General features: G+C 37.0%; 1 protein-coding gene across 1 annotated transcript; it reads right to left on the bottom strand.

Moving 5' to 3' along the window:
* Positions 1 to 3,337: 3,337 nt before the first annotated feature.
* On the bottom strand, positions 3,338 to 13,593 carry LOC150099161 (uncharacterized). Its single transcript, XM_090404142.1, has 2 exons — positions 13,336 to 13,593; positions 3,338 to 4,623 (listed from the first exon to the last, which is right to left on the bottom strand). The coding sequence occupies exon 2, from the start codon at positions 4,419 to 4,421 to the stop codon at positions 3,354 to 3,356; it is 1,068 nt and encodes a 355-aa protein (XP_090260268.1). The 5' UTR covers positions 4,422 to 4,623; positions 13,336 to 13,593; the 3' UTR covers positions 3,338 to 3,353.
* Between the last annotated feature and the right edge of the window lie 3,353 nt (positions 13,594 to 16,946).

Below are 16,946 nucleotides of genomic sequence, written 5' to 3'. Positions count from 1 at the left end.
TTGCACAAAAGGGCTGCGCAAACCGTTAGTGTTTAGAGTGGCAATTTTAAATTCCATGTTGGTGTTTAGAAGATGGGGGGGGGTTTCATCTGTTCGTAGGTCTACATGAACCACATCTGGTTCTTCATCAGAGCTGTTTGCATCCATATCAATAGAGAGGTTGCCTTCATGTTCCATATCTGTGTCGCTGGCAATGTCTGTTCCGTGGTTATGTGTTTAGGGTTCTGTAGGTTCGTTTGTTACCGAGGGACAGTTTCCCCGGCCTTGTTGTGTCTACGTCGAGGGGCTTTGTGCCTGTTGCTCCACATTGGCCTGTAATTTGGGTGTTATCTGATTCATCCTCCGATGACAGTAGGCTGCTTTGTTTAGCTTTTTTCTTTTCCTCTGTTTCTATTTCTCTTGTGAGCTTTGTTGGAGCACTGGTTGTGACAACTTCTTCCTCTTTCCTGCGCGTTTCGATGTTGGCGGTTCTGTCCTTCGTGTGGCAGGTTGCCTTGGGTATCTTACCCATTGGAATTTTTGTAAAGGTTATGTTTTCCGCTGTTGCCCCTTTATTGGCCTGATGGCGGAGCTCCGGAAAATCGCTCCTTGGTAATGCCTCAGGTTTTCCCGTGGGTGTAGCCCTGACCGGTGTTATGGTCCCTCCGATTACTTCTGAATGCGTCTTGTGCGAGCATGTGTCAACTTTGTGGGTCAAGTCCCCACATTCAAGACAAGGTTCTGTGCAGTTTTCTAATTTGTGCTTTGTTGATTTGCAGTTTCTACATTGTATTCTCGGGCAATCTGTCCCGAGGTGTTCAGCAGAGTCACATCAAAAGCGCAATCTTTTGACACCCGGGTAGTTGACCTTGAGCCTTGTTTGGCTCAACTTAATGAAGTTGGGAACATCTGTTTTCATATCCATCTGGATTTCTACTTCTCCTGTTTTCCAGCCTTTGTATTCTGCATGTTCAATCGCTTTGATATCATGAACATGCAGAATACAAAGGCTACATTAAGAACAAAGCCGACATTAAGAATTTCTTAATGTCGGCTTCGTTCTCCAGGTATTCTGGGGAAAATCTGGTTATTTTTAATGTTCTGCGTAGAATCCCTACTAAAAAAGGCTTGATTGTTTGTCCCAAACAAGGGAGGCCCTCTAATAATTTTCTTCTTGTTTGGTCGTTTTTGACTACTATTTGAAATCTCTCCGTCAAGTACGGTGTGAAACCGTATATGTTTACCGCCCCCTACTGTCTCTATCACAGCTTTCACTAACACCCGCTCGTTTATGGGCTGCTTGACCTTGATACCGAGCATCCTAGTTCTGGGCAAAAAAGGCAGCATTGTTAAAGGAATTCCTAACTACTGGCTGTAGAAAGGGGATGTAAAAGAGGGCAAAATCGAGGAATGCTGGGTGTTCCTCACAGTAAGCAAAAAGATACCGGAAGGGATAGCTAAAACAAATAAAGAAAAAAGAGATCTTACCAAGGCGGTACTACGGTAGAACCTGAGCATGGAGCTCTCTATTCGAGCCGCTGGAACTGGATCTTCTTTTTGGACTGGGAGGCACAGGCTGTCTAGCTGATCCTTTGGGTAGTGCAACACCAAAACACTCTTTCTCTTCGATCTGCAGCTCTCATTTAGGTCCTAGTTGTTGAGGTCTCTTCGGTATCTCCAAATGGTATCTCCATTTGGGCCTGGCTCCCACTGAAGAGACCTCAATAAAGGTCGAAACTAGTCTGGGTTGTGGCCTTTCCCTTAATGCATAACATTAGACATATCCGCAAGGAGATGCGTTTTGCATTATGGGAGATACTGAGATAGGATTGTTGGTAGCTTGCTCCACCTTTGCAAGGAGTGTCCTGGTGTTGTACCACCTTACCCAAGTCCTGAAGATACTTTCAGGAGCAAACTTGGTTTGCTCACACTTGGATAAAGGATTAAACTAAATTTATTATACTCTAACCAATGAAAAATAAACTTTCAACATCTTTCTCTAAATCCAGAGTAATTTTTTAAAAAAGGGTGGCACACCACTTGGCAACTCCTATAAGTAGAAATGACCTGCTAATGCTTCTGCCTGGTATCTCCATTTGGGCCTGGCTCCCACTGAAGAGACCTCAATAAAGGTCGAAACTAGTCTGGGTTGTGGCCCTTCCCTTAATGCATAACATTAGACATATCTGCAAGGAGATGTGTTTTGCATTATGGGAGATACTGAGATAGGAGTGTTGGTAGCTTGCTCCACCTTTGCAAGGAGTGCCCTGGTGTTGTACCACCTTACCCAAGTCCTGAAGATACTTTCAGGAGCAAACTTGGTTTGCTCACACTTGGATAAAGGATTAAACTAAATTTATTATACTCTAACCAATGAAAAATAAACTTTCAACATCTTTCTCTAAATCCAGAGTAATTTTTTAAAAAAGGGTGGCACACCACTTGGCAACTCCTATAAGTAGAAATGACCTGCTAATGCTTCTGCCTGGTATCTCCATTTGGGCCTGGCTCCCACTGAAGAGACCTCAATAAAGGTCGAAACTAGTCTGGGTTGTGGCCCTTCCCTTAATGCATAACATTAGACATATCTGCAAGGAGATGTGTTTTGCATTATGGGAGATACTGAGATAGGAGTGTTGGTAGCTTGCTCCACCTTTGCAAGGAGTACCCTGGTGTTGTACCACCTTACCCCAGTCCTGAAGATACTTTCAGGCACAAACTTTGTTTGCTCACACTTAGATAAAGGATTAAACTAAATTTATTATATTATTTGGTTTCTGTATATTTTCTTGACCAATAATAATCTACTTGATATCTATTTGAATCCTCGGGGTATATACTATTATCAACATTTAATGAATTCCTCATTATAATAAACTCTTACCAAGGCAACCACCATTAAAACTAGCAATAAATCCTTACTTAGTGACTTGTACAATGCTAATCTAACAAAAGAAGCTAAAGTAAAGTAATTACTATAACAAACTATATCTATTGTCCCACAAGTTGTCTATAGTGACAGTTGGCTATAATACAAACCATATGTGACATTCAAGAATATTTCCATGAAGAAAATAATTTTCCATAAGTTTCACATTTAAAAGGGTTCTCATCATTAAGAAAATCATTTTATCAGTTAAAAAAATACCACTTGCAAAAATTACTTTTCACAAGTTTCATGGAATTGATAACCAATCCCATGATTTTTATGATCACAAGCACATGAAAATGATTTTCTACAAGGATCACACAAAAATAATTTCCTACAAGCATCAGATACATGATTATTGTTTGTCAACATCATGGTCACTTTTATGAGTTTTTAAATCTGAAAGTTGTGAAAATGATTTGTCACAAGAATCACATATCAAACTTTAATTATTAGTATGAACTCTTTTATGAGTTTTAAGATTACAAGCATATGAAAATAATTTACCACAAATTTCACAGAAGAAAGGTTTCTCATTAGTATGGACTCTTTTGTGGTCTGTAAGATTTGAAGCATATGAAAATGATTTTCCACAAGTTTCACAGATAAATGGTTTCTCCTTGGTATGTACTCTTCTGTGAATTTTAAGCCTGTTGTCATAAGGAAATGATTTTCCACATGTTTCACACTTAAAAGGTGCTGTGTTATTATGAACTGCATTGTGAATTTTTAAAAGTGAAGCTTTTGAAAATAATTTACCACAAATATCACATTTGAAAGGTTTCTGATTAATATGAACTATTTTATGATCATTAAGATTAGAAGAATAAGAAAATGATTTTCCACAAGTTTCACAGATAAATGGTTTCTCCTTGGTATGAACTCTTCTGTGAATTTTAAGTGCATAGTCATATGGAAATGATTTTCCACAGGTTTCACATTTAAAAGGTGTCTCAATATTATGAACTGTTTGGTGAATTTTTAAAAGAGTAGTTTTCGAAAATAATTTACCACAAGCATTACATTTGAAAGGTTTCTCATTAGTATGAACTATTTTGTGTTCTCTAAGATTAGAAGCGTATGAAAATGATTTACCACAAGTTTCACAGATAAAAGGTTTCTCATTAGTATGAACCTTTTCATGACTTTTAAGAGTACAGGATTGTGAAAACGATTTTTCACAAGTTTTACATTTAAAAGGTTTCTCATTAGTATGGAGTCTTCTGTGAGTTTTAAGACTACAAGCATATGAAAATGACTTTCCACAAGTTTCACATGTAAAAGGTTTCTCCTTGGTATGAACACGTTTGTGATTCTTCAGACCATATTCATATGAAAATGATTTTCCACAAGTTTCACAGATAAAAAGTTTAGTATGGACTCTACCGTGGGATTTCAGATCACTAGCTTGCGCAAATGCTTTACCACATGTTTGACACATAAATGTTTTCTCCAATACCGGTTGCTTTATAGATTCAAAATATTCCACTGAATCCTCAGATATATTACTCATTTTGATAATACATGTAACTTATGAGAAAAAATTGAAGTTTTGATTAGATCACTTGCACTTAAAGATTCTTCTAATGGTGCATTTCAATATTGTTATGTAGAAACTGATAATCCAGAGGTTTTGCAGCTTAGAAAAGTATTTTATAAATTAAATATTTTTGACTCCAGGATACACTAACCATATTTTCCTCAATGAAGCATGTCTACTTAAAAGAAAAAATACATTATTAGCATGTTCATGATCTCACAGTTAAAAAGACAAATCATGAAAGTTACTAGCAGCTATGGTATTTGGTATGTCCAATAATGAAAAATAGCAATTTTAATGAAGAGATTCCCATTCTTTTTTTTTTTTTTTCATTTCAAATGTTGGTCTCAAAAAAATCTAAATATCAAAAAATAAATAAAATTTTATTTTATTTATTTTTTTTTATAAAATAAATAATAATAATAAACAAATAAAATAAAAATGCATACATTACATTGCTGCAAGGATTGCAACAATTAGAATTTATTGTCCAACTCCCAAATAATCACACACATGGAATTTTAAAGTGTCTGCGGCACTTTTATTAGATTAAATTTAAATATTCTTTTTTTTTTATTTTATACTGAAACTGGACCCACATACAATTTAACAGGCCTTCAGAACATATTTAGCTACATCTACAAAGACATGACAATGAAAAGAAACTTTATGGAAATATACTGCAAGCTATTATTAAACTCTTTCAATGTTTCTGCACTCCCAACACTTAATATTATGAAATTCATTCCTCTACAACAACCACTTTCATGAAAAGAACCTGCTCCTCAAACTCTTCTTGTACAGTTTAAAGATGGCTTCTTGTTCCATCTCTTTCTCTCTCTTCCACTTTAACCTGGTAACAATCCTTTCCAAGTTGAATATGTTGCAATCACATACTCCACTCCTCCTCCTCATGAGGCTCTGTCACTAACACTCCTTCAATCTTTCCTGATACATACCCCACAGACAAGAAATTACTCTAGTCAATCTCCACTTAATCTTCTGGACTCTCTCAATAACACCTCAATCCAGGAATTGATAAATTATGCAGAATCCAACTCACTACAAAAAAAAGTTTAATTGTCCATAGTTCATACCCCCCCCAATTTATTAAAATATGTCCCGATAGGTGGATAGGAGTTCCATAGTGATTAGTGGTGTTTCAAGAACATTTCCTTTGTGCGAGAACCATTCAAAGAAGGAAAGAAAGAGAAGCCAATAAATAATAAGAATAGGAAAAACAGTAAAAATAAATTTTCCAAAAAAAAAACAAAAAAAAAAAACAGGGAAAATATAATGTAATATACATTTGCTTTTGTTACTGGAATGGCCCTTTATATTACAGAAAGATTTTTGATGGCACGTTATTTTTTATTAAATACAAAATATTCTATTTCGTCCAGTCTGAAGCTAATCACCATATGAAAAAATATACACTTGACATGCGATTGGACCCTGTCCTCATCCACATGAAAACAAGATGATGTGCCCAATAATCCATACAAAGTCTAATTGAGGTTATGGAACCATAAACTCTTTATTTCTTCATGTCAAAATATTTTCATTGTTGTATAATCCAGTGTTTGTTTCACAACTTGGGCAATGTGATTCCTAAACTTCAAGTCCCTATTTATCACCTCTCCCAGATTGTTCATCTCCTCCACCTACCTTCTTCAAAATTTCAACACCAAGTGTGCATTTTGCATCCATCCCATCCTTGCCTACCAATTTCCAGAAAGTTATACTTTGCAACATGGAAATAACAGTTCCACCCATTTGCTAACTCATGCAATCTATTCAAATTCTACTACAGTGCCATAAAATCTGCATCATTCCTCATTGTTCACCCAAACTTTCCATCATCTGCAAAAAACTACATATCACCAGAAAAATCAATCCCAAATCATTAATATACAAGTTACACAATAATTGCATAAAAACAGACCTCCTGTGGCTCAGCACTTTTCACTTTTGGGATACTGCCCCTCCCCCACCAAAAACAACTTACTGATACCTATCTGACAACCAGTCACCTATCCAACTCACTAATCTAGTATCTAACCTTATGTATTCCAATTCAGTTATTATTATTATTAATGCATTCCAATCATTCACAACTTTCTATGCAAAAAAACCTGCTCACACTCTCCTTTCATGGATGACCTCTTGTTCTCCCACCATTTAATGAAAAACCTGTTCAACATTAATCCTATAACAACTCCCTTACCAACTTGTACGTCTCTACCATATCACCCTTCTTCCTTCTATTCACTAGACTCTGCAAATTGCACTGTCTGAACCTTTCTTCATATTCAACATTCCAGAGAATATAAATTATTTTGGTCAATCGCTTTGGAGCCTCTCCAACATCCCTTCATTCTTTTGAAAACCAGGTGACCAAATCTGTGCACAATAGTCCATGTTACCTAATCAGAGCCTTATAAATGGAACCAGAATCTCCTTACTTCTACAAGTCATCCACATCATTGCCCGAATTTTCACAATATGCCCTGTAAATTTCAGATCCTTTTCCATCATCACCCCAAGGTCTTATTTCCTCCACCTCCGACAATATATCCCCACCAAGATAAATTCTACATTCCATCTTTATTTCCCAAATTTTCAAACCTCGCATTTTGCAACACTGAACTGACATCTTCACTCCCATGCCCATTCACTCTATCTATTCAAGTCTTCGTGTAAGGGATCTTGGGGTGATTATGGATAGCGATTTGAAGTTTCAAGGGCATATTGCGAAGGTTGTGAAGACATCTCAGAGCAAAAAATGCAGCAATGTTGAGGAAAACATTGACCACAATAGATAAAAATGTGTTGATCCCATTGTATAAAGCTTTGATCAAAACACATGAATTTCTGTACTCAGATCTGGTCACCAGGATTTATGGACTGAGGGCATTCAGACTGCAGAGTTTAGTGGATAGAAGGTAAGTGAGAGGATATGATTGAGACATTTAAGCTGTTGAAGGGTTATTAATATCATATTAACCCTGAAGAGATTTTTATATGCTAGAATGAGGAAAAAAGAGCAAGGGAAAGGGGCTATCCACGAAGGTTGCAAAAGGAGGTAAGTAAAAGAGTAAAAAGTAAGGTTTTTTTTGCATCGAGAGTGGTAGCAGCATGGAATGCATTACCTGAGACAGTGGTGAACATGCAGACTGTGGATGAGTTAAACACGTGTATAATAGACTGTGTCTACCTCCCACAATGAATCTTGTAACTACATGAAGATCAGGAAATAATAATTATTACCTGAATTCCATGATATCGACAATCAGTACCGCAGACAGGGTGTAGCATAGAGGCAGCCTGCCTCATGCCGTGGCTTAATTAAGAGTGCTCGTTCAAATATATTGAGGGAGGTGCCATATTAGTGCAACAAGATATTTTACGACTTCTGATGTAGATGTAATAGATTTATTTGAAGAATTAAAAATTCTCTCAAAAATAACACAAGAGAAAAGTAGTCTATACCAAATTTTATCATATATATATGATAAAATTTGGGACAATATCATGCTCGGAAGTGGAAAAGACCTTGTAAAATATATAACCATGTAGAAATCTTGTAGAAATTTTTCCCAACATAACTACTGCCTAAGGATATTGTTGACAATTCCTGTTAGTGTAGCAAGTGCAGGAAGAAGTTTTTCCAAGCTTAAAGTGATTAAAAATTATTTGCAAACAGCAATGACCCAAGAAAGACTGGTTGGTCTAGCAACTATATCAATAGAGGCAGACATAGCTTATAATTTAAATTTAGAAGAGCTTATAAACAGTTTTATTGTGCGATATCCCCCACAAAGAAAACATTTAATTAATATTATTATGTAATTGTTTTGCATTAATGTTTCTTGCAATAAAAACAAAAACAAAATTTTTGTCTTATAATCCATCAGAGGCAATATTTAATTGTTTGCATCAGGTCGCGATCTAATCTGGCGATGGCCCTATAGATAATTATTTCCTATTATCAATAATTAATAATAATAATAATAATGCTTGGTAATTTTAATAATGACAACAACATACACTGAAAGAGAAATCAAGCCACTGGGATAAAGAAAGTGAAATGTGGAACAACTATCTTGGGCATCAATTAAGGAAACATGTTTTAATTTTGGAAACAGCTAAATAAGAATACATCAGTTACACACCTTATCAGGGATAATGATCTGACTGATCTCATTTGGAAACTGAATAAGCATTAAAAAGGGATATATATATAATTAAAAGATGGGCAATTATGATCAACTTAGTAGAGTTTGGGACAATATCATGCTTGGAAGTGGAAAAGAGCTTGTGATTACTTGTCATGATCATATCTTATCTCTTCCCCTCCATTCCTTCTCCAACTAGGATATGCAATTTCCATTCTCTCATTCTGTTCTATACTCAACATTCAAGAGACCCAAAGCTGACATAGTGAAATGTCTCTGAATTCTCTCCAGCAACTCATCATCCTTTTTTAAAACCATTCTGTCAAATCTGTGCACAGTAATTCACATGTCGTCTGATCAAGAGCTTGTACAATGAAATCATAATATACTTACTTCTACATGTCAGTGTTCTCTGCATAATTGCTATAATCCCCTGAGCTGTCCTCACAATTTTACCAAATACGAAAATGTCCCTGAAATTTCAGATCCCTTTCCACCATCAACCCTATATTTTTCATTCCCTCTAAGATATCCCCACCAATCCCATACTCTGCATCCCATTTTTACACCTTACACTTTGCTACATTAGACTGGCATTCCCACACACTCACCCATTCACCCAGGTGCCTGTCATTCTACTTATGAAAGTATTTGCTTTTTGATGTTAGAAATGGCCATTTTCTTTTTTTTAAATTTTGAACAACAATATGATGTTATTGGTTGTTACTGATCCCAGCACTATTTATTTGGATTTGTGGTATTGTCTCCATTAGTGCAAAGTGGCAGCTGGAGCAATTACAAAATTGCTTACTGAGTGTGTCAGCTAACGGAAGGAAGTGAGTGTGTGATAAGAAAAATGAGAGCATGATTGGTAGGGAAAGGAAAATGAAGAAATGCATGTTGTATGGTGATTCACTTGTAAGAGGTGTAATAGATGAGATTTCAATAAAATCGTATATGCCAGGTGCAAAACTTAAGGATGTAAGTGAGGCTATTAGAGTGCAAAAGCAGAGGGTGAAAGAAGTGATAGTAGTGGCAGGAATGAATGATTTGAAAGGAGATAAATTTGCTATGAGAGAAGACTTGAATGAATTACTAGGGGTAGCAAAAGAAAAGAGAGAGAGTTAAGATAGTGAGTCTGTTGCTGCGGTATGACAGAGAAGAAGGACCACAATTGCAAATGACTTTATGTGCAGGTTATGTATGAGGAGTGGTGTGGAGTTTGTTGACGTGTGGAGTGAGTTTGATGGGTAAAAGGACTTATATAAGATGGATGGATTGCATCGCAATGGAGTTGGTGTGCGGAGACTGGAAAGAGTGTTGCTGAATGAAGTGAAAGTGGATGTGCAGAATCAGGGAAACTAGAGCTGTTAAGAGGGAGGGGGAGTGCATGTGCAGACATCAGTGAGGCAGTTGAGTGTAAGAATGTGAATAATATGCCTGAGCTAGTACGAAGAACAACAAATCAGAATGGGATAGTTAGTGCAGGGCATCAAGATAGGGGTGGGACTAACAGGCTTCTGCACTTCACGTATACTAATGCCAGGAGTATTAGGAACAAGAAGGAAGAATTTTTGGTCTTGGTTGGCTCTTCATGGCCACAGGCACCAGTGAGACATGGCTGAAAGAAGATGATATAGCTAGTGGGATAAATTTGTGAAGGGTATAGTGTATTCAAGAGGGAAAGTGAGAATAAAATGGTGGAGAGGAGTGTTATTGATGATAGTTGATGAACTGCAGCCAAGGAGAATTGAAGTTGAACTGCAGGATAGTGAAGAGAGCACATTTGAGGCTATTTGGTGTGAGACTGAGACAAGCAGAACAAAATATACAGTTGGGTGCTGCTATAGACCAGGTGATGGAATAGATGGTGGAGATAGTATGCAAAGACAAAGAGATGCAATGAGTAAAAGGAGGGTAATTATTATGGGGATTTCAGCTTGGTAACATTGATTGGAAGGAGCAGAGGACACATGAGAGGAAGGAATTGGATATTATGCAGTTATTAAGGGATAACTACCTGAGACAGCAGGTAATGGAATATACTAGGGATTCGAGAGTGCGTGACCTAGTAACTGTATCTGAGAATTTGACTGTAATGAATATGACCACTTTACCACCAACTGGTGAGAGTGACCATAAGATTTTGACCTGGGAGGTGGCCAAATGTGTGGAATTTTCAATTAAGAAAGGGGTACATGTGGAAGTACCATGCTGGTAAGTATGACAAGCTCGGGAGATTGCTTGATTCAGTGCCATGGCATGTAAAGCTGGAGGTGGGCAGTGCATGGGAAGTGGTAAAGAAGGAGTGTTTGAAGTAGATAATGGCTGACTCTATACCTAGAGTGCAGATAGGAAATGAAGTAGGAGTTAAATGGATGAATAACAGCTTTAAGCTTGAGCTACAAAAAAACAAACAACTGTGGCAGGAATTTAAGGAGAAAGGTGACCTGCAGGCATACAAACAGTATAAAGCACAGGCCACAAAGGTAATGAGTGTGGTAAGGAAAGCAAAAGCTGATTATGAAAGGAAATTAGCCACGCAAGCTAAAGAGAATCCCAAACAGTTTTTTCGATATGCTGCAAGTAAAAGAAAAAATATGTACGGCAGAATGATTTTAAGGAATGCCGATGGTAGGGAGGTAACTGATTTAGTTGATATAGTGGAATTACTGAGTGTGTACTTTAAAAGAGTATAGCATTCAGGTGGTGATATTGCAGAAATGAAAGATCCAACAGGTTATACGGGAATTGAGGTGAATGAAAAGGAGGTGAATAGTATATTACAAAACCTTAACATGAATAAATCTGTGGGTTTGGATGGTATACCAGCTCGGGTCTTACGTGAAGCCGCAAAAGAATTGTCAGTGCCCTTGACCATTTTGTTTAATTTGAGTCTCATGTGTGGGTTAGTCCCGAGGGGGATGGAAAGAGGGGAAAACAGTACCACTGCATAAGGGAGGTTCCAAGACTGCTGTTGCAAATTATTGACTGATCAGCATATCAGGAGTCGTTGTCAAGGTTTGAAGAAAGTAGTCAAAAGAAAAATACAGGAATGGATAGATGGTAACAGGATACTGTATGGGGAACAGCATGGTTTTGTGAAGAGTAGATCATGCCTCACTAACTCACACATTTTATAACACAGTGACGGCTGACCGGTTAAGGGTAATGGGTTTACAGTCATACTGCTGGAGTCCAAAAGACAGTCTGTGACTAGTGGTGTGCCGTAGGGTTCTGTTCTTGGACCACTACTATTTAATTTGTTCATTAATGATATCAGAAAGGATCTAAGAGGTACTATTCATTTGCTTGCTGATGATGCAAAGTTGGGTAGAGAAATAGTGAATGCACATGGTGTCAAAATTTTGCAAGATGATTTGGATAGATCGGGGGACTGGGCTAAGGAGAATGGATGTCAATTTAATGCGGCAAAGTGTAAATTTATGCATTTTGGGGTGAAAAGATTAGCAGCAGTATACCACATTGGTGGAACTGTCTTCCAGGAGATTGACGAAGCCAGGGATTTGTGGGTGTTGGTGGATAGGGAGCTGAAGTTTAGGGGGCGCATTGCAAAAGCAGCTAAATCAGCTCATCAAATCACTTGGTTACTGAAGAATACTTTGATGAGCAGAGACAAGCAAATTATTGTTCCTCTGTATCGAGCCTTGATAAGACCCCCATCTTGACTATTGTGCCCAGATCTGGGTGACAGGGTTTCTTGTTGATGGGGAGGAGGTAGAGGATCCAGAGACGAATGATCAAGATGATAGCAGGTCTGTGGATGAACCTTATCAGAACAGGCTGAAGATTTGTGGGTTGCAGACATTGGTTGATAGGTGGAAGAGAGGTGATATGATTGAGACATTCAAATTACTTAAGGGTTTCTATAAGATTAATTCAGAGGATATATTTGCAGAACAGGTCTGGTGGTGGGAGGACTAGGGGCCATCCATGGAAACTGGGCAAGAGTGTGGTTAGCAAAGGTGTTAGAACTAGGTTTTTTGCATGGAGAGTGGTGAATGAGTGGAATAAGTTGCCAGAGTCTGTTGTGGGTGTCATGACTGTGAGTGGGTTCAAGGCAAGGTATGGTAGATACTGTGTGGAAGCTGAACAGTTGTTGACATAATGTTTAGGGCCTCCCTCGATGAGTCTAAGGACTCCTTGGAGTTGCCCATAATAATAATAATAATAATAATAATAATGAGTGACATTGATTTCGCTGGCTTTAAAAGGCAACCTTAACTTTTCTGGATTGAAGGCAGAGAATCTGGATTCAAGCAGATTCACAACTGAATTACTAACGTTTGCCGTGTTGTTGTACGACGGCGTAAAGCTGAAACCCTGCAGCAACCATTAACATTTAAAAAAAAAAATTCATTTCATTGTCCCTTGAAGTGCAAACAAGAGAATTGCTAAAGAAGTTATGAAAACAGTGATATGAAAGGCAGCATGGGTACGTTAATTAACCCACCAATCCAGATACTAGTTCCTATTACGACAGGTCACTGCACGTTAGTCATTCACTACCAGACGTGATCTGCCAAGCGTTCATAAATCGCGGTAAGCCTAATCCATAAATTTAAGTTCGTTTAGAATTAAAACACAACGGAAAGAAAAAAAAAAAACATATACCGTCACTCACTGAAATGATTCTGATTTTCTATTTAATATTTACCAACACAGCGTGTACAGATCTAATAACTCACCCAAAATAATAAGAAACACAAAACAGGTTAAAAAATATATAAATATAAACAAGAAGCATGTACACAACTGCGACCTCAACAAACTTCCTAAATGGCTGAAAGCACTCACAAACTGATAAATACAATTTGAAAAATACATCTCAGAGAATAGGATTACGCTCTTCGCTTGCAGCGGATGTGTCGTCACCGGAAGGGGGATGAAACGGAAGGTAATCCATAATATTAAATCATATTCCAATTCTGTTGTATAAAAGTGATCGGTGAGAAAAACATAAATAACATTATCAGCAGGCAATATGTCCAAAGTTTCATTATTTGAAAACGGGTATTCAGAAATTATGAACTTTTTTGAGAAGACGGATATAAATCGTATTTTGATGGTTTGCAGGAAACGTATACCATCCTGCAATCTTTGTTCACCTGCGTATTTCATCGAGGAAAGATCGTTTGATTTTACAAATACGTCCTTAAGACAAGGATGCGTGCCTTTTTGGCACTTTAGAATGCTAACGTTGAACACTCAAGCTAATGATTTTTTTTTAATTTTTTCAAACTCGTTTCCTTTGTCTTTCTTTTAAAATAATATCCAAGTTTGTTTTCGCAGCTAAATCCATTACGAAGATATATATATAACAAAATCTATGTTGGTGCATCTCTGTTTATCCTGGATGTAATAATGGCAGTTCCGTTAACCAGATAAGTTGTTTAAGTTTTATCTATTACAGATTTGTTCAAATATTCTGAACTTATTTAACTTTATACTCATCTCCAACTTATTTTTAACGCTCCATCGATTTCGAGGACAGGAGCGCTATTAATTCGACTAGTAATTCTTTTCTGTATCCTTGACTTGTAAGCATAGCACAGTGGAAGTAGGGGCGTTTTTAGGTTTGAAAGAGTTGGTTTCAAATCCGGTGTAGTGAAAGAATGACGCCTCGGATTTTCAACTGAACATAAGTTAGCCACTCTTATACGAAGGCAGACGAATTTTCTTTCTGGAAATTTGTTTTTTTTTTCTCCTTGCGAAGTAGAAAAATTGGTCTGAGATGGCATTCAGTAACACTTAAGATTATGATTAAGGACCCTATGATTATCAAAACACTGATTTTTAAGAAGCCACATTGCTCTGAATTAGACATTTGACAATGCTCAATGTCGAATACACAGAAGAAGAAGAAGAAGAAGAAGAAGAAATGACTTTGGCAATATGTACTTCATCGTGTATATTTTAATAACCTGGTATACTCATTGAGTAAGATTTAAGTATTCCCATCCCAGCTAACAGGCACGGTAATTTTTTACTTATTCTAATGGTGATTTTATTTCCTGCAGTCGTTCAACAAAAAGAAACAAGAAGAATCTTGAGTAATTGAACAAAAACAAGTCATCCGATATTGGTGGTATCTTTCCTGTTGTGCTAAAAACTCTTGCTCCAGAATTAATACCCATTTTTTATTGCGTTTTAAATTTTTTCCTTCTCGACTGGCACTGCCCTACAGCATGGTAACAATATTCAGTCTATTCGAAAAATAAAATGACAAAAATTAGCCAACAAAGTATTGTCCCTCTTCTTAGTTCAGGTCTCTCAAAAACAATGAAGGAGTTCATTAACAGTCAGCAACTTTGCTATCTGGAGCTAAGCACACCAGCCAATTATTGACAAGCAATATGGTCCCTAATCAGCAGCAGCAGCCTATCTCATCGTCCCACAATCCACATTTAATAGACATGGAAAGGTTTTGTAGAAACTGATATGGTAAATTTTGATGCTTTCAGGACATTCGATTGAGTATGGCGCAGAAGCTAGCTTATCAAATTACCATCGTGCAGTGTTCTTTTTCTCTTTGCATTTGGGTCGAGTTTCTCTCTCTCTCGTCGTTCATTATATGACATGGTTGACGACTTCGTCTCTCCATATTTCATCATTAATGCTAAAGTATCCAGTAATTCATACTCTTTACTGCTCTCTCCTTCCAGTACCAAAATATTCTTTCACTAACCTCCAATCCCATCGGTTCCATACAATTCTTTGCTGATAACAGTACATTTTATATTCCTCTTCTTATCAGAAAGCTTGTGGAGCACAATAATTAAAAGCTTCAAGGTCTTCTTCTTGCTAATGGTAATACCTAGATCTTCAAACACAGATTTCTCTTCCTGGGCTAACTTACATCTCCTGTCTTTCCTAGCACAACCAAATGTCAGCAGTAAATTCAGCCTCCTAAAAATAGTCCTTTTCCATTCAAGGCATTACTTTATGCATGTACAAATGCTGACGGTGTATAGTATAAAACATAAATATGCCAAATCTTAGAATACCTTCCTCACTTTTGAAGTGGTGTCAAAAAACTTCTTACTGTTGCTTGATGCTATCAGGCCAATTAGTCGATGACCTCCACCATAACCCTACACCTTTATCAAAGAGTGTATGGTTATGAGCAGCTACTTATCGAGCTACAAACTTACAGAATGAACCAACTTCTCTTCCTCATCTTTAATTCCATCCACTTCTCTTTCTTAAAACATCCACTCTCACTATCTCTTCAAAGACATTCAACTGTTGTACTGTAATGTATTCATTAACAACAGAAGTTACAAAGTACTTTATAGATTTCATCTGATTATATTCGTCATATTTTGTGTTCATTTCCTTCATAATCTAGATATACAGTAATCACATGAAGCAAAAGCATAAAAAACACTTAAATCAACATTTGTAATTACATAGGTGAGGATAGAATTAAAAAGTCTCTCTCTCTCTAAAAGTCAGTAAGATCTAATTTAAAAATTTGACTTTTGACGATTTTGACGATTGAGTTTGAGTGGGCAGTTCAGTCTGCACTGGGTAGTCAATCAGAAATAGCTGGCTCCCAAGACTTTTTTAAATATAAGCGGCATTCAGTCAAGAAGCGGCAAACAATTGCTGCCAATTTGTTATCCCTAATCATAACACTATATTTGTTCTCTGAAATATGTGGCTTCTAAGGTCTATTTTTTTTTTTTTTAGTTTACGGGACAAAACACGGGTTTCAAAAAAAACTCGCTTACCCGTGCCAAGGATAGACTAACTCGGGATCCAGTTGAAGAAATGGCTTAGAAAAAGTCAGCGATTAGGATTAAACTTAGATCTTTCTTCGAACGACCTAGTGCTATGGTCTCAAGTTTTACTTCCATTGAGCTACACAGACTTCCAAATGTAACGATAATCTTCAAATCCGGAAAGATCTAATCATAACAAAGCACTCCTCTCCAAATTTTTAATCACATTAATGTGATAAAATAAAGTTTTCATATTTTATTTTATCTCTTTACTTTTGCGAATATAAAACTTATAACTTGCAAATCATAAAAAATTAGAACAGTATTACTGAAAATGCGAATAACTCGTAACATTTAGAGAATTATTGAAGATTTGGTTGAACAACAGGAATCCAATTACGGTAAATCTTGGGTTGACAGACGTACCAACACGATCACGTTCCGTTTGTGGCTACTTTTCCATGAAATTGGTAGATATTCCACTCCTCCAAATCATACATTCTGCTAGCTCACTGTCTCTTTTAGGAGAAAGCAAGCTTTTCTGAGAATCAGGTACTGTTTTACATTGCATT

The sequence above is a fragment of the Typopeltis vanoorti genome, chromosome 14, assembly GCF_054136105.1.
Source record: "Typopeltis vanoorti isolate ZY-2024b chromosome 14, IOZ_Tvanoo_1.0, whole genome shotgun sequence".
NCBI lineage: Eukaryota > Metazoa > Arthropoda > Arachnida > Uropygi > Thelyphonidae > Typopeltis > Typopeltis vanoorti.
Note: the sequence above shows the minus strand (reverse complement) of the source record. Positions and strands in the feature narration are given on the sequence as shown.

What these genes read in the sequence shown, in the direction of transcription:
- LOC150099161 (XM_090404142.1), bottom strand. Translation starts at nt 4,421, where the DNA reads ATGAGTAATATATCTGAGGATTCAGTGGAATATTTTGAATCTATAAAG.